The sequence below is a fragment of the Chiloscyllium plagiosum genome, chromosome 43, assembly GCF_004010195.1.
Source record: "Chiloscyllium plagiosum isolate BGI_BamShark_2017 chromosome 43, ASM401019v2, whole genome shotgun sequence".
Taxonomy (NCBI): domain Eukaryota; kingdom Metazoa; phylum Chordata; class Chondrichthyes; order Orectolobiformes; family Hemiscylliidae; genus Chiloscyllium; species Chiloscyllium plagiosum.
This window is the reverse complement of record NC_057752.1, coordinates 6,172,507-6,198,544: the sequence shown is the minus strand read 5'-3', so window position 1 is coordinate 6,198,544 and position 26,038 is coordinate 6,172,507. Positions and strand designations below refer to the sequence as shown.

Sequence of the window (26,038 nt, the reverse complement as noted above, 5' to 3'; positions counted from 1 at the left end):
GCCATTGAGTATGTTCAGTACTGAGGTCAGTAAGTTTACGGGGTACTAGCGAACTCAGAGATGGTGCAGGAAAGTGGAGTTAAGGTAGATGATCAGCCCCAATTTTATTGAATGGTGGAACAGGCTTGGCAGGCCAAATGGCGCACTCTAGCTCCTATTTCTTCTGTTCTCATACAAGCACCATGGAATCTGGTATAGTCCAGGAAGTGCGCATTATTCTTAGCTTGTGGCCAGTCACAGTTTGCAGTTTGGTGCCACTCAGTGAATTTGCAGCATCAGATTAAATGTTTGTGTCATTAACACCTCTATACCTTCTGAACTGCAATCCCTCCCAAACTGCTGCTGTGCTTTTGATTTCCAGGTTCATGACTTTGGCTGGCCTGATTTTCATGCTCCTCCCTTGGACAAGATCTGTGCCATCTGCAAAGCCATGGAGATGTGGCTGAACTCAGACTCCCATCATGTCGTGGTTCTACACTGCAAGGTCAGTGCGCAAGGGCTCCTGATGAGACCAAGAAAGGAAAATCGGGGCAGGAAACCATCCATGTCTCCTCAGTGTTACTGCAAATTATTTCCTCCTTACTGATGGGAAATACCCAGTTGAGCATGTCCAACCCTGCAAAAGTAGGCCGCTGTTATTTAATATGGTACACTGCACCCCCTCCACAGGCCACAGCTTGGAGTGTTGCTAAGTTGAAGACTTATTGCCATCAGCTTCAGAGTGTTTTTATTAAAATGACTTCAGCTGACTTGATTGGATAGATTGAAAACCACATAAATTGTAAAATCCTAAAGCATTGCTGCAAAGGATGTAGCATCATTACATTTTGCCATTGATATGAAGGGGTGTTGGGTGCACTGGTTGTGACCCTCAAGGACATAGAACCTAAACACTGAAGACTCACTTCAGGACTTTGTCTCTCACAATCTGGAGTAGAACTTTGGTTCCACGTGAAACCAGATCACAGAAGTGCCCAGATTATCCAATTTTAAAAAGTTGGATTTTTTCACCCCCTCAATTTCAGGGCAAATAGACACCTGAGTCTCCCGGAAAACGCTGACGCAAACCCTACTTGGTAGCTGCAGTGATTAGATCGGTTTATTGCCCCAATGTCCCGAATCCACTATTAAGGTCCAATTGTAGGTAGCAATTTATTGTCCACGCTGCCCTCCCCCCGCATCCCCCATTCTCCTAAAGGCGCTGCCTTTCAATAGTGCCATTGGCCTTCATTATTTCACCCAGTATATGTTGGCATGAGCAGTGAAACATGGTGAGACTGATCAGTCGTGTGGTGTTTCACAGTCGAGCCTGATCTTACCTACACACAAACCCCTCCTGTTCGGATAAAGTCAGTCTGATTTTCCCCAACCTTGGAGGCTAACTGAGGATTAAACCTTTGTAACTTTGGAGGGCTGGGCACTGTGGTGACAAGCCAAACTATGCCAGGCTGTCAGACCCAGCAAAGCTTTGTTCTCAGGAGTGGGTACTGATTTAGAGTGGAGTAGCATGCCACCCCAGCCCTGTTCTGCATGATTGAACTACAACATGGCCAATTGCCTGTAGAATCACAGAATGGTTACAGCATTGAAGGAGGCCATCATATTGATACTGGATGTTTGCAAGAACAGTCCCACTTGCTCACTGTTTCCCTGCGGCCATGCATTTTATTTTCTCTTTGGATAATTATCCATTTCTGTTTTGAAGGCAGTGCACTCCACATCCTACCTACTCACTGCGTAACAACTATTTTGCCTCCATATTTCGACCCTTCGGGAACAGTTTATTACTATCAGACTTCTCATGGTTTTGAACTGCTGTAAATGGTATTGAGTTGATTACAATAACCATCTTTACACTTGTATCTCAACAGGGCAACAAAGGTCGAACAGGAGTGATCATTGCAGCATACATGCATTACAGCAAGATCTCTGCAGGGTGAGCACTTGATTTGAGTAGGGAAACACTGGATTTGTAACTACTCTATGAGATGATGGCGCCAGGAGATGCCAAAGGCAGTTGTCAAACAGGACAGCAGGATAAAATTTGAAGGGTCAAGATTAGAGTGGTGCTGGAAAATCCCATCCAAGGAGTAGGAAAATTGATATTTCGGGCAAAAGCTCTTCATCAGGAATCATGAAGAGTTTTTGCCCAAAACGTTGATTTTCCTGCTCCTCAATGCTGCCTGACCTGCCATGCTTTCCAGCACCACTCTAATCTTGACTCTGATCTCCAGCATCTACAACTTTCGCATAAAATTTGAAGGGGTCAGTTTATTGAGGTTTCCCCTGCCCCTCTAAGCCAGGGCCCAGTCAGCCACTGGCATGATGAAAAGCACGTGCAAATGGACCTTGTTCGGAATTCCAATTGATAGTGTTCACTGGTGAACGCTTCTTACCCTCACATTATAGGCCAGTAATTGTAGGCAGGTGGAAACGAACCCCTCCCCCATGTACTTTGCTGCACCGTCTAGATGAGAAAGTGCAGGATGACTCACTTCAAATGATTCCATTTGTAGACACCAATGGGCTCAAGGTAACCCAGGCATAAAGCTTTTATTTGGAGCCTTGTCACATTCTTAGAACAGTACAACCAATAAGATCCTTTTTAGAAGGCCATCACTGTGGTTATGTAGGCTGATGTAATTTGCGCACAATACAAACCCAGAAATAGTAGAGTTTTAATCATCTTACCTAAGGAAGGGCATACTTGCCTTAGAGCAGGGTGTCCTGAACTGTGGGTTGTGAATCTCAGTGGAATTGCGAACTCTGAGGTAGCACGACTCTCATGGTGTTCAGTTTGATTTCTGACAGCTGCGAGGCCCCTTAAAACACATGCGTTTGCTTTATTGGTGAACGTGGCCTAGTGGGCTGCTCTCTGAGGCCCTACTATTGCTGTGAGAAAGCCTGTGAATGGGTAGGTTTTTTTTGGAGGAACTCTGCCTTTTTATAGGGTAAAAACAAGGACTGCAGATGCTGGAAACCAGAGTCTAGATTAGAGTGGTGCTGGAAAAGCACAGCAGGTCAGGCAGCATCCGAGTGTGCTTTTCCAGCACCACTCTAATCTAGACTCTGCCTTTTCATGACCATCTTCCCCCAATTACATCAACAACTGAAGTGCTCCCCTCTCCCATCCAACTCTCAAACTCACTCCCCGCCCCCCCCCAAATAAAAATTTCACTTGGCTGACACAAAGTCTGAGGCATAAAAATGAGATCAGACCGGAAAAGGTTTCAGAAAACACTGGCGCAGCAAACCTTTGGGCTGCACGGTGGCTCAGTGGTTAGCACTGCTGCCTCGCAACACAAGGATCCCAGATTCAATTCCAGCCTCGGGTGACTGTCTGTGTGGAGTTTGCACATTCTCTCTGTGTCTGTGTGGGTTTTCTCTGGGTGCTCTGATTTCCTCCCACAGTCCAACGATGTGTGGGTCAGGTGAATTGGCTAAATTGCCCTTAGTGTTAGGTGTATTAGTTGGAGGGAAATGGGTCTGGGTGGGTTACTCTTCGGAGGGTCAGTGTGGACTGGTTGGGCTGAAGGGCCTGTTTCCACACTGTAAGGAATCTAATCTAATCTTCTGGTTCCTGGAATGAAATAATTAGGCCACAAAAGAATGAGAAGTGATTTCATTCAACATCTAAAATTGTTAAGGGGCTTAGAATGGTGAGAAAATATTTCCCCTGGCTGCAGAACACAGGTTCACAGTTTCAGGATAATTCATAACTGAGATGGGGAGAAATGTCTTCACTCAAAATGGTTTCTGAATATTTGTAATTCTTATACCAGAGGATTGTGGGTTTTTAGTCGATGAGTATGTTCAAAACAGCAGGGAATTAAGGGATATGGGGACAATGCAGGAAGATGGAGTTAAGAAGATCAATCATTGTCTTATATATTGGAAGAAGGGGAAGTGTAGCTCTGTTTTTTATGCTCTTATATGAATGATTGATTTTTTTAATGATGTTTCTTGAGTCTTAACCATCAAGTGGAGAAATTGTTCTTTTTTGAACACCCCATCTTTCATTGTATTAAACAGGCAGACTGAGTCTCCGCTTAATGCCTCATCCCAATGATAGCGCCTCTCTTGCTGTGTAGCACTCCCTTAGCACTGCACTGGAGTGGAACTCAGGACTTTCTGCTCCAGTCTCTGGACTGGGCTTCAAACCTATGGCCTTCTGCAGGTTTATGGATGAATAGCTTTTCATTTCTGTTTTGCTAATGCAGGGCTGACCAGGCTCTCAGCACACTTGCCATGAGGAAATTCTGTGAGGACAAAGTGGCTCCTGCGATACAGCCTTCGCAGACCAGGTGAGAGAGGGTTCATCTGCCATGGAAACATAGCTGGGCCCAATCAGGGGTGAGTTGTTGAAACTTTATTGCTGGAACAGCACAGCAGGTCAGGCAGCATCCAGGGAACAGGAGATTCGACGTTTCGGGCACAGGCCCTTCTTCAGGAAAGAAGAAGGGCCTGTGCCCGAAACGTCGAATCTCCTGTTCCCTGGATGCTGCCTGACCTGCTGTGCTGTTCCAGCAATAAAGTTTCAACTTTGATCTCCAGCATCTGCAGACCTCACTTTCTCCAATCAGGGGTGACACCTTAGGGAAAGCCAGTAAAAAAAACTGCAAATACTTGGTAATGAATCTACTTGTCACACTTCAGCTCCATTTTGAAGTATACAAGACAAGTCAGACCGGTGTGAGGCATTCGCAAGTTTTACTGTTTCTTTTTCTGATGGGACTCCAAGATATATCCCGAGATATTCTATCTGACAGGATCCTCCAAAGAGTGGCTGGATTGCTGAGAATGTGTCAGATTTACACTGCAGGCTGGGTTTCAGAACAGTGCTGGCAACTGGGAGTTCAGTAACAGGCCTAGATCCGTCTACGTGATCTCAGCATGGCAATAAGGATGTTGAAATTAGGCATCATCAAACTGGAGGTGGGAGGGGTGGCCTCCTTTTGTGATAGGCAATGACAAAGACACAGACCCTCACACACACACACTGTCTCTATAACACACACATATGCACGCACACACACTGCTTGGGTGAGTTGCCATTTTTAACTGTCCAGGGAGGAGGACGTAGAGTGGGAACAACATGTCTCCTGGAGAACTGCCTCCAGAGACCCTGTGGAACGTACTGATCTTGAGAAATGAACTGATGTCAAATAACGTGATGGAGTTAAGCCAGAGAACAGTGATGTTACTACTGGAGCAGAGACAAGAATTAATCAACACAAATAGCAAAGGATCCTGTGGGGGCCTTCTCAAAATGACTGAGGCAGAGCAGGAGATTGAACAGAGCTTTCCAAGTCCAGGGGCAATGGCAGTGGGAAAGTCAACAAATGGACCCAACCGATTTGGAACTGTAACTGACAGGACCAAACCATAACAATTTACAGTTACATACCATCTTTCATGTAATTAAATATTTCAGTGTGCTTCAGAGGAGCATCAGAAACCAAACAATGACACTGAGTCACATAAGGAGGTATTAAGTCAGATGACCAAAAGCGTGGTTAAAGAGATAGGTTTTAAGAAGTACCTTAAAAGAGGAAAGTGAGGTGGAGAGATTTAGGGAGGGAATTCCAGAGCTTGCAGCCCAGGCAGCTAAAGGCACAGTCCCAGTGGTGGGACGTTTAAATTTGGGATGCTGAAGAGGCCCGAATTGGAGGAATGCAGATTCCCAGAGAATTTTGGAGGCTGGAGGAGATTATAGAGAGGGGGGTGGTGGTTCGTAAGACCATAGAGTGAAGGGATTTGAAAACTGGGGTATTGCCAAACTGGGAGCAAGTTAGATCAGTGAGCATTGGGCATTGCAGGATCAGGATTAATTTGCAAGTTAGGGCACAAGCAGCAGAATTTTGGAGGACCTCGTGTTTTCAGAAGGTAGAATATGAGAGATCAGCCAGAAGTGCTTTGGAACGTGAACATGCAAACATTAAGTTGAGGAGTATAAGTCAGGCATTGTCAGAGCGTGGATGAGAGTTTCTGCAGCAGGTGAGCTGAGGCTGGGGCAGGGTCTGGTATTCTTGGACTGTTATTGTATAAGCACGGTCTCCAATGTCTATTCCTTACATTAAGAGGTGAAAAGTTAACGTGTTTGCAAAATTTTATGTTGTGTGTTAGCTATTATTTTCTGTAACTGGGTGAAGGTAGTCAGGTAAAGTCACAGGCAAAAACGTAGGTATTTTTCATAGATGCAAACAGCACTAAAAAGGACCTTCAGTCCATTGAGTCTGCACCAAGATAGCTACCACTAAAAGTGCACTAATCCCAGTTTCCTGCATTTGTCCCATAAGCTTGCATGTTATTTTTGAAGTGCTCATCCAAATATTTTTTACAGGTTGTAAGGTTTCCAGCCTCCACTACCTCCCCAGGCAGTGCATTCCAGATTCCCACCACCCACTGAGTGAAAAGGTTTCTTTTCCCCCAGATCCCCTCAGAATCTCCTGCCCCTTACCCTAAAATTATGCCCTCCAATGATTGACTTCTCAACCAAGGGGAACAGCTGCTCTCTATTCACCCTGTCTGTACCCCTCATAATCTTGTACACCTCAATCATATCCCCACCTCAGTCTCCACTGTTCTAAAGAAAACAATCCAAGCCTCTCTAGTCTCTCCTTATCGCTCAGTTTCTCCATCCCAGGCAACATCCTGGCGAACCTCCTCTGGACCCCCTCACGTGTTGTCACATCCTTCCTGGAGTGAGGTGACCAGAACTGCACACAGTACTCCAGCTGGGGCCTGACCTGTACAGCTCCAACATGACCTCCTTGCTGCTATACTCCATGCCGTGACTAATGAAAGCAAGTGTCCCATATGCCGCCTTAACTATCCTATTGATGTGCTCTGCCAACTTCAAGGACCTGGGAATAATTACCCCAAGATCCCTCTTTTCCTCTAAGCTACCCAGTGTCTTGCTGTTCATTAAATACTCCCTCATCTTGTTTCTTCTTCCAAAGTGCATCACCTTGCTCTTATCAGGGTTCAATACCATCTGACCAACCCATCTATATCTTCCTGCAACCTACAACCATCTTTTTTGCCATTAACCACTCTATCAATCTTGGCGTCATCTGCAATTTGCTGAACATTCCCCCCTACATTTTCATCTCTATCATTTATGTATATAACAAACAATAAGGCTCCCAGTACTGATCCTTGTGGTACACTGCTGGACACAGGCTTCCAGTCACTCAAACAGCCTTCTGCCACTACCCTTTGTGTCCTATTAGATAGGAGAAAGTGAGGACTGCAGATGCTGGAGAAAAATTCCTGAAGAAGGGCTCATGCCCGAAACGTCGATTCTCCTCCTCCTTGGATGCTGCCTGACCTGCTGCGTTTTTCCAGCAACACATTTTCAGCTCGTGTCCTATTAGATAACCAGGTTTCTGATTCATCTTATCAAGTTTCCCTTAATTTCATGTGCTTTAACCTTTTCAATCAATCTCCCACGTGGGACCTTGTCAAAAGCTTTGCTAAAATCCATATAAACTATATCAACTAAACTTCCCTCATCAATACACTTGATCACATTTTCAAAATATTCTAATAAATTTGTTAGACACGACCTCCCTCTGAACAAGCCATGCTGACTATTCCTAATTAACCCATGCCTTTCCAAGTGGGTATTAATTCACTCCTTCAGAATTTTCTCCCAATAGTTTTCCTATCACTGATGTGAGACTCACCAGTCTGTAATTTCCTGGTTCAGTTCTCCCGCCCTTCTTAAAAAGTGGAACCACATTTGCCGTCCTCCAATCCTCTGGCATTTCCCGCTGTGGCCAGAGAGGAATTAAAAATTCATGTCAGGGCCCTTGCACTTTCCTGCCTTGCCTCCCACAGCAGACTGGATGCAATTCATCAGGACCAAGGAATTTTTTTTTAAAGCCTGACAGAGCCTGCAATACCTCCCCATTTCCTCTGTCAAACTGTGTAAATTCCTCACAGCCCCATTTCCTGAATTCCATCTCTACATTCTCTTTTTCCAGCGTGGAAACCAGAGAGAAGTACTAATTCAACACCCTACCAATATCCTGCGGTTTCATACGCAGGTTGCACTCTTGGTCCATAATGGGGCCCGACTGTTTGTATTTGTGAAATATCTTAAGATTCCCCCTAATCCTGTTTGCAAGTCCTTTCTCATGCCCCCTTTTTGTTCTTCTAATTTCTTCCTTAAGTTCCCTCCTGCACTTCTTGTATTCCTCTCGGGCCATAGCTGTATTGCTCCCTTTGGACTTGCTAAAGCCCTATTCTTCTTCCTTATCCAGTCCTGAATTGTCTTAAACATCCAGGGTTCTCTGAACTTATTGCTCCTACATTTCCCTGTAAAAGATACATGTTGGACCTGTACTGTTCCCAGTCTACTGTGACCAGATCCTGCTTTAGTTTAATAAAATCTGCCTTCCCCCAATCCATAGCTATCTTTTGCAGGCCAACTTTTTCCTTGTCCAGAACAAAGTTGAACCATACCATGTTGTGGTCGCTGTTTCTAAAATGTTCCCCGACTGACACATTGAACACTTGTCCGGCTTCTTTGCCCAGAACCAGACCCAGCACTGTGCTGTCCCTTGAAGGGCCTTCTGTGTATTGATGTAAACAACTCTTGGATACGTTTCAAGAAATCCGCCCCCTTTAATTCCTTAACACTATGACTATCCCAATTTATGTGGGAAAGTTGAAATCCCCTAATATAACTATCTGATTATTACTCTTACACACTTCTGTAAACTGTCTACTTATTTGCTCCTCTGTTTCCCACTGACACTTTGGGGGCCTATTATACACTCGCAGTAAAGTAGCTGGCCCCTTAACATTCCTAAGTTCTACTCACAAAGCCTCGTTTAAGGACTCTTCCAAGATATAATTTCTCCTTATTGCAATAATTGACTCCTTAATTAATAGTGCAACGTCACCACCCTTTTTACACCCTCCTCTGTCTCACCTGAAGATCCTACACCCTGGAATGTTGAATTGCCAGTCCAGCCCTTCCCTGAACCATGTTTCTGTGATGGCAATAATATCATACTTCCCTGTGTCAATCCACGCCATTAACTCATCAGTCTTCCCTGTTATACTCTTAACATTAAAGACTGTCCAGCCTCGCCTTACATGCCTGACACTCAACATAGCTGAACTCACTATGACTCGATTGGGATTCACTTCCAGACTTCTGACGTTGCTATTTTTTTCCTCCCCAGGTACATTTATTACTTCAGCGGCCTGTTGTCTGGAGCAATCAAAATGAACAGCATGCCACTGTTCCTCCATCATGTCGTTATCCCTGCTATTCCGAGCTTCGAGCCTCATGGAGGTAATTGCATTCAGCCAGGTTGTACTCAAGTGCATCTCCATACTGTACTGATTATTTTAATTGTCAGGCTACCAACACTGCCTCCCCATTCCCCTCCCCATTCACTTCAGTGAGTCAAAATCCAACTTAATATGGCTCTTCATGGAAAGGCCAACAACATGCAGTTGCACCAGAAGCACCAACATAAAGAAGGTTACATACCTGATCTGGCTGCACGCTGGCCAACCAGAGTGTGTAAGGGGGGGGGGGGTGGTGAACGAAAGCATAGAGCTAAACAGGGAGAGCTGCCAGCTAAAGTGAACAGCAGACATTTGGCAGGGAGTATAATGTGGGAAAGTGTGAGCTTGTACATTTAGGTCGAAAGAATAGAAAAGCACATTGTTTAAATAGAGTGAGATTGCAAAACCTTGAAGACACTGAGGGATCCGGGTGTCCTGGTACATGAATCACAGAAATTCAGAATGCAAGTACAGCAAATGAGTAGGAAGGAAAATGGAATATTGTTGTTTATTGCAAGAGGAATTGAATTTCACAGTGGGCATGCTTTGCTACAGTTGTACAGAGAATTGTTGAGATGACACCTGTAATACTACACACAGTTTTGGTTTCTTTATTTAAGAAAGGATATAAATGCCTTAGAAGCAGTTCAGGGAAGGTTCACTCATCTGATACCTGCAGTGAGTGACTATCTTTGAGGAAAGGTTGGACAGGCTGGGCATATTGGAGTTTAGAAAGAACCTGAGTATCCTATGTACACTTCCTCTAGGTGGCACAGAGCAGAAAGAGAACTTATGTCATTCTCAAGCAACAAGAAGTAGCCACCTGTCTAAAGATGGTGTATCCTGCATGTAAAATAAAGCCACCCACATGACTGAAAAAAAAAGAGAGAATTCTATTCTTGTTTTCTCCTAGCAGCCTGCCTTTCTGTCACACGACCCCTGCAGCCTCCCAATCTTACCCCAGGCTCCCCATTAACCCCAGGCAAAAAGGAGGCTAGCTCCTGGTGCAGGCCTCCCTCACCTTACTCACATCTGGCCTTTGTCCAGCTGGGCCAAAGCCTTCATCTCACCACCTCAATTCTTCCTCAGCCATATGTGCACTGGTAATGATGCCACCATGCACAACACACACTGACATCATCGATGTACGTGCAGACGTTTCTTGCGGCCTGTCCTGTCATGACCAGGTGACATCTCTGGCCACATCTTCACCTCTAAGGCAGCCACATTGAATTATGAAGAATCACTCCATTAGAAGAATGAGAGGAAACAAAGTTTGTGAGGAAAGCTTATTGAAACAGATAAATCCTGATGGAACTTGACAGAGTGGATATTGAAAGGATCTTTCGTCTTGTGGGAGAGACAGAAAACAGGAGACAATCCAAAAATAAGGGGTTTCCCATTTAAGACAGATGATGAGACTGTTTTCCGCAGAGAGGGTGGTTTGTCTCAATTCTCTTCCTCAGAGAGAGATGGAGAGGCTGGGTCATTGTGTACTTCTAAGACAGAGCATGATAGATTCTTGATAGACGAGGGAGTCATTGGGAGTAAATAGGAATGTGCAGTTGAGGCCACAATCATATCTTTTACAAAAAGACAGAACAGGCTAGAGGGCCCAAATGGCCCCCTAATGCCACAATTCTTGTGGTTGTATTAAGATATTCTTCCTGTCCTTTACCCTCTTTTAGTGGGCATTTTAAACAGAACATCGGCAATGCTCAAACTAACAGCAGATGAGAATGATGCAATGGCTCATATACCAATGTAAAGCTGGCTTGTTCGGAGGTGTATGGAAGAGACTGGAACAGTTTTTTTTGTGTCCAGTTAAAAATTCAGAATGTGCCTTTTGATTGTTCATTCTGATTGTGAGCAAGAAGAACCATTCGCGAGACAGACCATGGCCTCTTGTTTGTGATTCCCATTTTTCCAATTGAGTCCAGACTGCGGAGAGGGAGAAAGACATCATGTTGCATCAAGTTACGACGCAGAAACAGGTCAACAGGGCAATGGCCATGCCTCACACAAGCATCCACCTACCCTATTTGATCTAATCATATCAATGTTTTCTTCTGTTCCTTTCTCCTTCATTTTTTTATTCAGCTTCCCCTGATTCCAAGTTATCCACCTCAGAAACTCCCTGTGAAGGTGAGTTCTACATTTTCGCCACTCTCTGAGTAAAGAGGTTTCTCCTGAATTCCCTTATTGACTTTACCTACTTATACTTTTCTCTTCTCAATCCCATTAAGTTTAAAAATGGTTTTTGCTTTCACTTTGATGCCTGGCTCTTCATTTTGGACGTCGGAGCAATCTTTTTTGTTTTTCTTAATTTTATTATTTAAAAGAAAGCTTTCCTTTGGCTCAACACTGGTTTCAGAGGATGTGACTAAGCCAGCCTCTGATGTGAATATTGCACCGAAGCCAGTAAAGCGATGGTTCCTCCAGGCCCCACATATACCTTAACTGTTCTGAGCTATCCAGATCTGACCAAAGCACTTAAATTGGCAAAGTTTTGCTGTTTGTGACCTGTTTCCATTTTCTGGGTAGTTGAGCTATGAAAGTAAGAGAGCACAAACTTCAAAATAAAACGGCTGGCAATTCCAGCAAAAAAACAACACTCAACCCCCCCCATGTCATGTGACTCATCCACTTTGCAACTTCAAAGTACAGTATCATTGGTGGTGACATTAAAAGCATGTTTATACTGGCAAACATTTAAAACAAGATAAATACAAGTTTCATTAAAAGGAAAACAAATATCAGAAACAGCTCTCAAACCGCTGCTCCGTACCCTGTTCATATTCAAAACTGACTTGACAGTAATAGCAAAGAAGGAGGCTCCTCAGCCCATTGAGTCCATGTCTGCAAGAACAACCCATCCATTCCCACACTGCCACCTTTTCCAGATAGCCTTACATTTTTCTTTTCTCTTCAGATAATGAACCACTTCTCTTTTGAAAGTCCCGATTGAATCTTCCTCCAAAACACTCTCACCATTGCTGCAGAAAATGTATTGCCTCATCCTGCCGTTGCTTCTTTTGCCAACCACCTTAAACCATTGTCCTCTTGGTCTCAATCCTTTTGCAAATTGGATCAGTTTCTCCCGATCTATTCTGTCCAGATTTTCAAGATTTTGAACACCACTGTCAAATCATCCCTCAATCTTCTCTTCTCTAGGGAGAACAATCCCAGCTTCTCCAATCTAACCACATAACCAAAACTCCTCGTTGCTGACCTCATTCTCATGTATATTTTCAGAACCATATCTAAGGTCCTCATAACCTTCATAAAGTATGAGGCCCAGAACGTGACACCAAACCAGTAGCTTTTAAAGTTTCACCATAACTTTCTTGTGTTTACCTATAAAGCCCAGGATAGCATTTGTTATATAAATAACATGGCACAGTTCACCACCTCAGGGGCAACAAGAATGATTTAAAAATCCTCAGGTTGCCAGCAATCTTCTCATTCCAAGAATGCATCCTGCAAAGGCTGCTGTCCACAGGCCTTCATGAGAGGATTTTATTTCCTATTTTGGGTGACAATGTTGGCAAGTGTAAATGGGCACTGACTGAAGTGCTTGTCTCCAGGCTGCCATTTTGTCACAGTTTGGGGGAGGAGCCAGGTTCTCCCTTTCCTGAAACTGTCATCAGCGAATCTTTTTCCAATCCCAAGCAAGGATACATTGACTACGCATGGCAATATCACAAGCGTGAACCCTGGGAAGCTCTGCTCATGCCACTGCACTGCCACCTGTAGTTTTGAGTTTGAGCAGTGTGCAGGAATTGAGCAATGAGAGTTTGACTGGACAAGAGCAAGGGCAATTTGTGACAAGGTTGGGAAATAATGGCATATGTTGAATAAACTCATTGGGGTTCATACCCCTTCGTTGAGCAGAACAGCTCTTAGCTGGCTCTTATTTGTCAGAGTCATGGAGTGAGGTACAGCACGGGTTGAATTCCTGTCTAACTGAGTCCCAGTCGTGGAAAGGGAGCCAAGTGGAAGCTGCAGGATGTCACTTCTGTTAAGAGGAAGGAGAGACTCCAAATGGCTCCTCCTCTTGCCCCCACCCCCAGCAGCTGCTGACCGTACTGTAGATACTGACATCCTCCTGGGAGTGGGCTTACTGGAAGCAGAGATGCCAGTTTGGTGAGTTTGTGAAGAAGAAAAATGATGTGAAAAGTATTAAACTCTGATGAGTTACTTGTGGATTCCATGATTTGGAGGTGCCAGTGTTGGACTGGGGTGTACAAAGTTAAAAATCATACAACACCAGGTTACAGTCCGACAGGTTTATTTGGAAGCACAAGCTTTCGGAGTGCTGCTCCTTCATCAGATGGTTGTGGAGTCTCCGATCATAGGACACAGAATTTATAGCAAAGATAATATAAATTCTGTGTCCTACGATCTTATACTCCACAACCACCTGATGAAGCAGCAGTGCTCCAAAAGCTAGTGCTTCCAAATAAATCTGTTGGACTATAACCTGGCGTTGTGTGATTTTTAACTTTGCGGATTCCACACAGTCTAGTCCAAATCTCTTCAAGTCCTTTGTAGCATGAGAAGATTTCTCCTCATATGACAACATTTCAGCAGCCCTTAAGTAACCTCTCAGTGATATAGTAATGTGGATGGGGCTCAGCACAATCCTTGAGATTTAAATACTGTCCACTTTAACACATACCAGAAGACCACTGCCACCAAACTGTCCTAAGGTAAGAAATTCAGACCACTTTCTGTGTTGTCAGTAGTGCTTTACAGTGTCAATATGCATATATTCTGGAAAACAGGAAGTTGTTCTGCATTTAAATCTACCATGTTATCAAATCTTCAGCTGCTTGCTGCTGTGTTTATTCAGCTCACGAGAACTGTTTCAATCTCATGACCTCCTGAACTTTGGAAAATTCTTTTCTTATTTTCCCTTAACAGGCCAGCAAAGCTCACAGCAGGGTCAACTCACTGCAGTATGAAACATTTACCATCGTTTTACTGCTGTTTGCTCTCGACAAGCTTCCACTTATTTCCAATCCCACATCTGCAGATCTTGCCCCCTCCCTTCCTTTCCCAGGGCACTTTCTGAATCACCTTCTTGCCCTTCAGTGAGGCAGCAAAAATCCCAATGCTTCCAGTTCTTGAAACAGTTCCTTCAGCTTTCTCACAATTCGAACTACTGGCCTCTCACTTTTCACCTCTTGCATATAAGAACTTTGTCCTCAGCCATTCATCAGTTGACATTCTTGATGGATTAATCCTTGAAGCAAATCAAAGTACACGGTTTAAGGGCAATAGGATTGGTTTTGTATTGATTCAGCAGAGAACCAACACATGTTCGGCTAAGTACAAAAACATAGAAAATAGGAACAGGTTGGAAGACCATACGATATAGGGGTAGAAGTAGGCCATTCAGCCCATCGAGTCTGTTCTGTTGTTCATTGAGATCATGGCTGATCTGATAATCTTCAACACCATTTTCCTACCTTTTTCCCTGTAACACTTGATTCCCTTACTAATTAAAAATCTATGTATCTCAGCTTTGAATGCACTTAGCGACCCAGCCTCCTCATCTCTGCCTTAAATGGGTAACCTCTTACAATGAGTTGATGCCCTCAGGTCCTAGACTCTCCCACAAGGGAAACAACCTCTCTGCAACTATCCTGTCAGTCCCCCTAAGAATATAAAATGTTTCAACCCTCTCATTCTTTTAAATTCCAATGAGTACAAGCTCAATCTATTCATCCTCTTCTCAGAAGGAAATCCCTCCAAAGCTGGTATCAGCCTTGTGAACCGTCTCTGGACAGTCTCCAATGGACCTGAAATGTTGATTCTGCTTTCTGTCCACTGATCCTGCCAGACCTACTAAGTTTCTCCCGGTATTTCTGTTTTTGATCCAGCATATCTTTCCTTGGATAAAGAGACCAAAACTGCTTACCATATTCCAGATGTGATCTGACTCATGCCTTGTATAGTTTTAGCAAGCTCTCTCCATTTTTATACTCCATTCCCTTTGAAATAAAGGCCAACATCCCACTTGCCCTATTTCCTAATAAACTCGGATGCTAGCTTTTTGTGATTCATGCATGAGGGCTCCCAAATCCCTCTGTTCCATAGCTTTCTGCAGTCTTTCTCCATTTTTTTTGTAAATATATTTATTAGCAATTTTTTTAACTTTACAAACATATAAAATTATTGAAAAATACAATCAATAACAAATATCAGTATAATAAAAAGAAAACAAACACAAAAACAATACAACGACTGTCTCCTATTAACCTATCCTCTAATACAAAACAAACCCGAACACTGTGCAAAGCAACACCGAAAAAAAGAAAGAAAATCAAAAAAAACACAGAATACAGAACAGCTATGCTCAGTGCAAAGCTCCCAAACAGAGGAACGGGAGCATTGTATATATGCCTGTATTAACTCAGGAGACCCCCTCCAGGGCCCAGGGCTTGACAAATCTGACCATCCTGGTTAAACAAATGCCCTAGTTAAGACAACTGACAAATCTGTTTCCAAATAACTCAAGTAGGGCTGCCATGTCCTTTAAAGATTGTCTGTTGTGTGGTGCACCATGTTTGTAAAAAGGTCCAAGGGAATGTGCTCCATAATTAATTTCTGCCATCCCAGCAAGCCCAGCAGGTTCTCAGACACCCAATTCATCAGAATATTCTTCTGTGCACAGTATGCAAGAATATTAAATAGTTTCTCCCCATGCCCATCTAAAGATGGTAAATTCGGTAAACTTAAGAGGAGAGATATCGGGTCTACTTTGACTTCAGTCCCCAATACCCTCCCTATCTCTCTCACCGCAGTGCTCCAGTAAACACAGAGCCTGTGGCATGTCCAGAAGCAATGGGTAAGAGTACCTACACTTAGTTTACATTTGGGGCACACTGAAGATGCCCCTTTTTTAAACTTCGCCAGACGGTCTGGTGCCAGCTGAGCCCTGTGCAGAACTTTTAACTGCATAGCGTATGTCCTATTACAGATTGAGATCTTTCGAGTATTCTCCCATATGTTCTCCCATGTTTCAAAAGAGATCTCCACTCCTAACTCTTGCTCCCAGACCTCACATAACCGGTTAATATCCTGCCAGGCCCTGCCACCCAGCAGGCGATAGAGGGCACTAACCGAAAGGGTGCTTGTGGAACGTAGCAACAACCTCTCTGTATCGGGCTTATAGGGCTTAGTGAGAAGCGTAGTCGTCTTCTGGATGAAATCCCTAACCTGAAAAAAACGGAAAAGATCTCTGCTGGGTAACCCGTATTTGCAGCTCAGTTGCTCAAAAGACATCATAACCTCCCCCTCAAACAAGTCTCCCAAACTAGAAACTCCTCTCGCTGCCCATAGTTTGAACCCTGAGTCCATCATCCCTGTCATGCCAACTATAGGTGTAAGTAGCGAAGTCTTGGATAAACAACGCTCACTCTGACGCCTTTCCCTCCAAGCCCTGACTGTACTAATGACAATGGGGTTCTGGCAGTGGTCTTTCTCCATTTAAGTAATATTCAGTCTTCTATTCTTCCTGCCAAACTGCATAGCCTTACATTTTTCCACATTATATTCTAACTACGAAATTTTCACCCACCCAGTCAACCTGTCTGTATCCCTGTGCAGACTCATTATGTCATCCTCATTATGTTGCCTTCACACCAATTTTTGCATCATCCACAAACTTGACTGTTATGCATTGACTTTTCTCACCCAAGTCATTCAGATATATTGTAAATAATTGTGACCCCAACATTGATTCCACTCTACTTGTTACGGGTTGCTACCCTGAAAATGCCTCCCCTTATCCCAACTCTTTGTTTTCTATTTGTTAGCCAAGCCTCTATCCATGTTAATATACTACCCTCAACATAATCGGTTCTGATTAAGTACTCTTTTGTGTTGGATCTTATCAAGTGCCTTTTGGAAATCCAAATAAATTACATGGTCTGTTTCTTCTTATCCATCCTACTTGTTACCTTCTCAAAGCACTCGAATGATTTTTTTCATGATTTCCCCCTAATTGAAGCTATCTTTACTTGATTGGATTATGTATTTCTAAATGCTCTGCTATTGCATCTTTCCTGTTCTTTTAGTTTCTCACCCTTTTTGAATAAGTGTGTTACATTGGTGGTTTTCAAAACCTCTAGGACTTTTCCAGAATCTAAGGCTTCCTTGAAGATGATTACCAGTGCATCCAGTGGATGTGTTGGTACTTCCTAAAAATCCTAAGGTACAACTCATCAGGTCCAGGGGACTTAGGGCCTTTTAACCCTTGTACTTTCTGTTTAATTCACACACGCACCCTTGATTATTTAATAATTTTGGGGTGCTATTATTGTCCTCTAGCATGCAAGGTATTTATTCAACTCCTCTGCCATTTCCTAGCTATATGTTATTATTTCCCCAGCCTCATTTTCTAGGAGGCCTCTATTCACTTTGGCTTCTCTCTTTTTATATATTTAAAGGAGTTCTTACTGTTACTTATATTACTTGCTAGTTTTGCCCTTAAAAGCTTATTTTCTCATCATTTATTATTTTTGATTTGGAGGTGCCGGTGTTGGACTGAGGTGTACGAAGTTAAAAATCACACAACACCAGGTTATAGTCCAACAGGTTCATTTGGAAGCACTATCTTTCGGACCTTACGATCTTCTGCTCTACAACCACCTGATGAAGGAGCAGCACTCCGAAAGCTAGTGCTTCCAAATAAACCTGTTGGACTATAACCTGGTGTTGTGTGATTTTTAACTTTATTATTTTTGGTCATCTTTTATTGACTTCTAAAACTTTCCCAATTCTCTGTCTTACCACTATTCTTTGCCACATTGTATGCTTTTTTCTTTCAAATTAATACCATTCTTAACTTCCTTTGTTAACTTGGGTCAGTTTATCCTATTTCCTAAATTTCTTATTCTTCACTTGGAGATATTTCTGTTGGGCATTATGAATTATTTTCTTAAGTGTCTGCCATTGTTCCTCAACTCTGTTTGCTGCTAAACATCTTTCCCAACCCATCACAGCCAACACTGCCCTCATTCCAATGTAATTGCCCAATTTAAGTTTAGCACAGTTGTTTCTGACCCAGGTATCCCACTTGCAAACTGAATGCTAAATTCTACCATGTTAAGCACAGGTCACTGTTATTCTGTTACTTTGAGATCATTTATTCAAGTTAAAGGTAAAGTTGCCAGAGTCCTGAGAATCATAGGGCTGCTCTGTCGAGAGAGACAGAGGTAGTAGGTCACCATGTCTCAGGTGAGGGGAGAGGTTGTGAAGGAGAGTCCTTCATGATAATATCAGCCAGTGCGGGAACTGAACCTATACCATTGGCGTCATTCTGTATCACAAACCAGCCATCCAACCAACAAAGCTAACCAACCCCAGATCATTAAATCTACAACATTACACATTGCTAGATCTAAAATAGCCTGGTCCCTGGTTAGATCCACAATGTAACGTTCTAGGACAATGTCCCAAATAAAATCTCTGAATTCTTCTTCATTTTCCCAATATTGTTTTAATTGATATGAAGATTAAAGTCACCCATGGCTAATGTATTGCCTTTTTTATATGCCCTCATTATCTCCTGATTTATCCTCTGTCCTACAGAACAGCTACAGTTAGGAGCCGATAGACTTCTCCCACCAGTGTCTTCTTCCCCTTGATTTTTTCTACATCATCCCATCATAGATTATTTCTTGCTATCCTATTCATTCCATCTCGTACTAACAAAGCTAACCCACCCCCCTTTTCTCTTTTCCTGTCATTTTGAAAAGCCACATATCCCTGAATGTTTAGTTTCTAGCTTTGATCTCCTTGTAACCATGTCTCTGTGATGGCTACAACATCATACCCATTAACCTCTATTTGTGCCACTAATACTTTTAATTTATTCTGAATACTATGCACATTTAATTAAAGAGCCATTAATTTGATTTGTTTACTCTTTTCTCCCCCTTTTACCCTATTTGCTGCTGCTTTTTAATATTTGCACACACTGGCCTTTCCTGTCCCACTCTGCCTATTATTATTAAAATAGTTGCCCTCCAGTGTGACAATATCCTCTTACTTTGTAAGTCTACGTATTCTCCTAAAGCCTCCTCCCTCTAATTCATTTAAAGCCCTCCTATAGCTGTAATTATTTGATTCACCAGGATATTGGTCTCAGCATGGTTCAAGTCAAGCCCATCTGACTGAAACAGCTCCTTTCTACCCCAGTACTGGTGCCTGTACCCCACGAAGTGAAACCCATTCCTGCCACATCACTCTTTATGGCATGCACTTAACTCCTTCACCTTGTTTACTCTGTGCCAGTTCGCTTGTGGCTCTGGTGGTAGTCCTGAGATTATTATTTTGGAGGTTCTGCTCTTCAGTTTGGCAGAACCTCCTTTCCAGTCCTATCAATGTTTTTATTATGTAGATAATAACAACTGGATCTCTCCCATGGCAGTATGGGTAGCATGGTAGCTCAGTGGTTAGTATCCCTGCCTCACAGTGCCAGGGACTCGGGTTTGATTCCAGCACCAGGTGACTGTGTGGAGTTTTCACATTTTCCCCGTGTCTGAATGGGTTTCCTCCGGGTGCTCTGGTTTCCTCCCACAATCCAAAGATGTGCAGGTCAAACAGATTGACCAAACTAAATTGCCCATAGTGTCCAGGCTAGGTGGATTAGCCGTGGTAAATACAGGGTTACGAGGGTGGGTTTGGGTGGGATGCTCTTCGGAGGGTCAGTGTGGATTCGATGGGCCAATGGCCTGCTTCCAAACTGTTAGGATGTTATGATCATCCAGGTTCCTCTCCAGACTTGAACAGATGTCCTACCCGTGGCACCAGGCAGGAAATACAGCCTCAGGAGTCCCACTCACAATGCAGAGAACAGTGTTCACTTAATTTTTCTGTCTCATACCACAACTACAATCCTATTTCCTCCCACATTTGAATGACTTCCTGTACCATAGGATCATGGTCACTTTGCTTATCCTTCCTGCAGTTCCCACTCTCATCCATAACTTGCAAGAGCCTCATAACTGTTGCACAATTGCATGGACAGAGGTCGTTGAGAGGTGCTCCTAGGGTTCTCAGACCTGCTCCACCCACAATCACAATCCCTGTCCTTGAATACAGAACCAAGTTTAAAGTACATAATCTAAGGAGTGTGACTGCCTCCTGGAACAAAGCTCCAAGTAACCTTTCCCCTCTCTGATGCAGCCTCATGCCTGCAGCTTGGATTCCAGCTCTTTAATTTGGATCTGAAGTTTGAGCTGCAAACGCTACTGAGATATTCATGGTGGATCACCTTCGTGTCCAGCAGCCCCCACATACTGCAGCTGTGACACATCATCTCAATCTGCCATGTCTGTCATATTTTATTTCAGTTATGAATAAAAATCATTCTAAATTTCTGCTCTTTACTTTCGATAAATCTCTACTCGGAACACTTCATTATATTTTTACTTCCTTATTTTACATACTAGTGCTATTTTTAAAGGGGTAAGAAAGACGAGAAACCAAAACACAAACTAAAGACCTTACATTTTGGTTAAAGAACATATGAGCACATGAACAAGGTACAAGAATAGGCCACTTGGCCCTTTGCACCTGCTCCGCCGTTCAGTAAGATCATGGCTGATTTGAAATCAGATGACAAATACTCATCACTTCTACTTACCAATCTGCTACTTTGTTAAGCAAAAGCGACCAAACACGTCTCTCCTTTCTCCGCTGAACACCAGCACTCTAGCATAAATCACACTCAACTGCTAAGTCATACTAATTTGACTACTGATGTATGCTCCCAACACAAAGCCCCTATCTCACTCGGCTGTTTCTTACTTAGGCTGCTCTTTCACTGCATCATTTGGATATAAACCTGCTTAAAGCTTATGACTACAGAATTTTAAGCTACAAATTTTATTTCAGTGCCAACTCCAAATTACAATCTAAATTTAGCTAAATTAGTTTTGCACAAATTAAAGATTTAGATACTTTCTTATGCAGGCAATGCACACACTCTGTCCACGGCTGAACTGAATTTGCGAGCTGAATTGACATTCGGCTGTTAGATTCTTAGGTTATATTAGTTTATTGTTGTTGGCTGATCAACTACTTCCACTCCATGTTCCTTCATTGTCCCCATATTCCTTAGTGTCCAAACATCTATCACTCTCTGACATGTATGTACCTAATGATTGAGCATCCACAACCCTCGGGGGTAAAGAACTCTAAAGCTGCACAATTCTCTGAGTGAAGAAATTTCTCCTCATCTTAATCCTAAATGCTGACCCCTTATTTTGAGACTGTAACCCTGAGTTCCAGCCTCCCCAGCCTGGGAATGTACTTTGCAAACATAAAACGTTAGGGATTTGGAGCAGAAATTGGCCATTTGGCCCCTCCACAATTGAATAAAATCATGGCTAATCTGATTTTGGATCAACTGCACTTTATTGCCTGCCTGGAGACCCTTTGACTCCCTTGTTAGCCAAGAATCCATCTACCTCTGCTTTAAAAAATTTTCAATGACACTGCCTACACTGCTCTCTGGGGAGAAGAATTCCAAAAGGGCATCCTGACACAGTATGTAGGCAGGCCAACAAGAGGCGAGGCCACATTGGATTTGGTACTGGGTAATGAACCAGGCCAGGTGCTGGATTTGGAGGTAGGTGAGCACTTTGGTGATAGTGACCACAATCGGTTATGTTTACTTTAGCGATGGAAAGGGATAGGTATATACCGCAGGACAAGAGTTATAGCTGGGGGAAAGGTAATTACAATGTGATCAGGCAAGATTTAGGATGCATAGGATGGGGAGGGAAACTGCAGGGGATGGACACAATTGAAATGTGGAGCTTATTCAAGGAATAATTGGAGGTGTAGTGGACAGTGAAGAGGATTACCTCAGATTACAACAGGATCTGGACCAGATGGGCCAATGGGCTGAGAAGTGACAGATGGAGTTTAATTCAGATAAATGTGAGGTGCTGCATTTTGGGAAAGCAAATCTTAGCAGGACTTATACACTAGGGACTGTTGCTGAACAAAGAGACCTTGCAGTGCAGATTCATAGCTCCTTGAACATGGAGTCACAGGTAGATACGATAGTGAAGAAGGCGTTTGGTATGCTTTCCTTTATTGGTCAGAGTATTGAGTATAGGAGTTTGGGAGGTCATGTTGCGGCTGTACAGGACATTGGTCAGGCCACTGTTGGAATATTGCGTGCAATTCTGGTCTCCTTCCTATCGGAAAGATGTTGTGAAACTTGAAAGGGTTCAGAGAAGATCTACAAGGATGTTGACAGGGTTAGAGCATCTGAGCTACAGGGAGAGGCTGAACAGGCTGGGGCTGTTTTCCCTGGAGCGTCGGCAGCTGAGGGGTGACCTTATAGAGGTTTACAAAATTATGAGGGGCATGGATAGGATTATTGGACAAAGTCTTTTCCCTGGGATCGGGGAGTCCAGAACTAGAGGGCATAGTTTAAGGGTGAGAGGGGAAAGATATAAAAGAGACCTAAGGGGCAACTTTTTCACGCAGAGGGTGGTACGTGTATGGAGTGAGCTGCCAGAGGAAGTAGTGGAGGCTGGTACAATTGCAACATTTAAGAGGTATTTGGATGGGTATATGAATAGGAAGGGTTTGGAGGGATATGGGCCGAGTGCTGGCAGGTGGGACTAGATTGGGTTGGGATATCTGGTCGGCATGGACGGGTTGGACCGAAGGGTCTGTTTCCATGCTGTACATCTCTATGACTAAAATAGCTACTGCGGATCCTTTACAAGTATGTACTGTCAGGCAGGGAGGAAGTTGTCGAGCACGGGAGCTGTAGTTTACTAAGGAAGTAGAATCTCTTGTCAAGAGGAAGAAGAAGGCTTATGTTAGGATGAGATGTGATGACTCAGTTAGGGTGCTTGAGAGTTACAAGTTAGCCAGAGAAAGAGAGCTAAAGAGAGAGCAAAGAAGAGCCACATGGGGATATGAGAAGTCGTTGGTGGTTAGGATTAAGGAAAACCCTAAGACTTTCTATTGATATACCAGGAATAAAAGAATGACTAGAGTAAGATTAGGGCCAATCAAGGATAGTAGTGGAAGGTTGTACATGGAGTCAGAGGAGATGGGGAAGTGCTAAATGAATACTTTTTGTCAGCATTCACACTAGAGAAAGACAATGTTGTTGAAGAAAACATGGAGATACAGGCTACTAGATTCAACGGGACTAAGGTTCACAAAGAGAAGGTGTTAGCAATTCTGGAAAGTGTAAAAATAGATAAGTCCCTGGGCCGGATGGGATTTTTCCTATAATTCGCTGGGAAGCCAGGGAGGAGATTGCCAAGCCTTTGGCTTTGATCTTTATGTCATCATTGTCTACAGGAATAGTGCCAGAAGACTGGAGGATAGCAAATGTTGTTCCCTTGTTCAAGAAGGTGAGTAGAGACAACCCTGGTAATTATAGACCAGTGAGCCTTACTTCAGTCATGGGTAAATGTTGGAAAGAATTGGAGGATTTCTAATCATCTAGAAAGGGATAAGTTGATTAGGGATAGTCAACACGGTTTTGTGAAGGGTAGGTTGTGGCTCACAAACCTTATTGAGTTCTTTGAGAAGGCGACTAAACAGGTGGATGAGGGTAAAGTGGTTGATGTGGTGTATATGGATTTCAGTAAGGTGTTTGATAAAGTTCCCCACGGTAGGCTATTGCACAAAATACGGAGGCATGGGATTGACGGTGATTTAGTGGTTTGGATCAGAAATTGGCTAGCTGAAAGAAGACAGAGGGTGGTGGTTGATGGGAAATGTTCATCCTGGAGTTCAGTTCTTAATGGTGTACCACAAGGATCTGTTTTGGGTCTACTGCTGTTTGTCATTTTTATAAATGACCTGGATGAGGGCATAGAAGGATGGGTTAGTAAATTTGCGAATGACACTCAGGTTGGTAGAGTTGTGGATAGTGACGAAGGATGTTGCAGGTTACAGAGGGACATAGATAAGCTGCAGAGAGGTGGCAAATGGGGTTTAATGTGGATAAGTGTGAAATGATTTACCTTGGAAGAAGGAACAGAAATGCAGAGTACTGGGCTAATGGTAAGATTCTTGATAGTGTAGATGAGCAGAGAGATCCCAGTGTCCAGGTACATAGATCCTTGAAAGTTGCCACCCAGGTTGATAGGGTTGTTAAGAAAGCATATGGTGTGTTAGCTTTTATTGGTAGGCGGATATTGGTAGAGGGATTGAGTTTCGGAACCATGAGGTCATGTTGCAGCTGTGCAAAACTCTGGTGCGGCTGCATTGGAGTATTGCACACAGTTCTGGTCACTGCATTATAGGAAAGATGTGGAAGCTTTGGAATGAGTTTAGAGGAGATTTACTAGGATGTTGCCTGGTATGGAGGAAAGGCTGAGGGACTTGAGGCTGTTTTCGTTAGAGAGAAGAAGGTTGAGAGGTGACTTAATTGAGTGTGGGACGCACTGCCTGCAACAGTAGTAGACTCACCAACTTTAGGGGCATTTAAATGGTAATTGGATAAACATATGGATGAAAATGGAATAGTGTATGTTAGATAGGCTTCAGATTGGTTTCACAGGTCGATGCAACATCGAGGGCCAAAGGGCTGTGCTGCGCTGGAATGTTCTGTATTCTAAAAACTCTCAACCTTCTGAGAGAAAACAAATACTCCTAAATACTCTTAAATAGGCAGCTGATTACTTTTACACTGTGTCCTTTGGTGCTGGGCTCTCCCACAAGGAGAAATGTCTTTTCAATATCTGATCTAGATCAGCTCTCATTCTTCTACATTTTCGAGCCTACTCAAGCCTTTCTCAAAGGCATTCCTCAGCCCAGCAACCAGTCTCGTGATCCTTCAGAGCTCTCTGTGGAGCATGTATATACTTCTTTGTGTAAGGAGACCAAAACTGCACAAAGGACTTCACCAAGTGCTAAATAGCTTTTTTCTGCACTATAAGCCATTATAGATTCAGTATCATTTTGGGTTCAAGTAGAGCTTTAGCTCACTTTCTCTCTTATTTCCCATCCCCAAGGATTCTCAATTTTATTTTATTTTTTATAAGGTCTGTGCAATTCTATTGAAGTATTTGATATTTTGTCTGAATTCAATGTCTCCGCTGTTTACAGTTGTCTCTCCCATAGTCAGAGTGTGTAGAGTGTAGTATCAAACTCCTGTGAAAACATGCCAGCAGGCCAAAAGTGTACAGCAGGGAGGCAAATGAGACTCCTTGCCCCAGCCAGTGTTAACATCGGCCCAAGCCACTTCGCAAGTAATTAGATCAGGAAATAGCTGAACTCTTCACACTGATCCAGCAGCAGAGAGATTCAGTGGGGCCATGAAACAGCTGTATGTTTGTCTGGAATCTAAATTCTCAGCTGGATACCAAACAGGCCCAGCTTTCACTTTCGACCTGATATTCATCAGAGTGTGATCAGGGTGTGATCTAAATCAGCCTCTGCAATCTGGAATTAGAATTTCCCTGCAAACACTCTGATTTGTGCAGTTGAGCCTCAGGAATGAAGGCAAGTTGCCATGGCGATCTGTCCCAAATCCACATACGTGTCAAAGATTTGCATTTTATGGTGCCTTTCAAAACCTCATAATGTCCCGAAGTACTTTATTACCAATTAATTACTGTTTTGAAGTGTGCTTGCTGTTGCAGTAATGATATCTTAGCATCGTGGTTATGTTACTGGACTAGAAAGTAAGAGGTACAGGAATTCAGATCCCACTATGGCA

At 43.3% G+C, this 26,038-nt stretch overlaps 1 protein-coding gene across 4 annotated transcripts in view; it reads left to right on the top strand.

Moving 5' to 3' along the window:
* Positions 1-26,038, top strand: part of LOC122543325 (tensin-2-like) — a 272,952-nt gene that overhangs the window by 187,899 nt on the left and 59,015 nt on the right. For all 4 annotated transcript variants that reach the window (XM_043681854.1, XM_043681853.1, XM_043681852.1 and 1 more), the window contains exons 9-12: positions 362-484; positions 1,872-1,936; positions 4,221-4,304; positions 9,201-9,313. In XM_043681854.1, the coding sequence (XP_043537789.1) occupies positions 362-484; positions 1,872-1,936; positions 4,221-4,304; positions 9,201-9,313 (385 nt within the window). The remainder of the gene's footprint in view (positions 1-361; positions 485-1,871; positions 1,937-4,220; positions 4,305-9,200; positions 9,314-26,038) is intronic.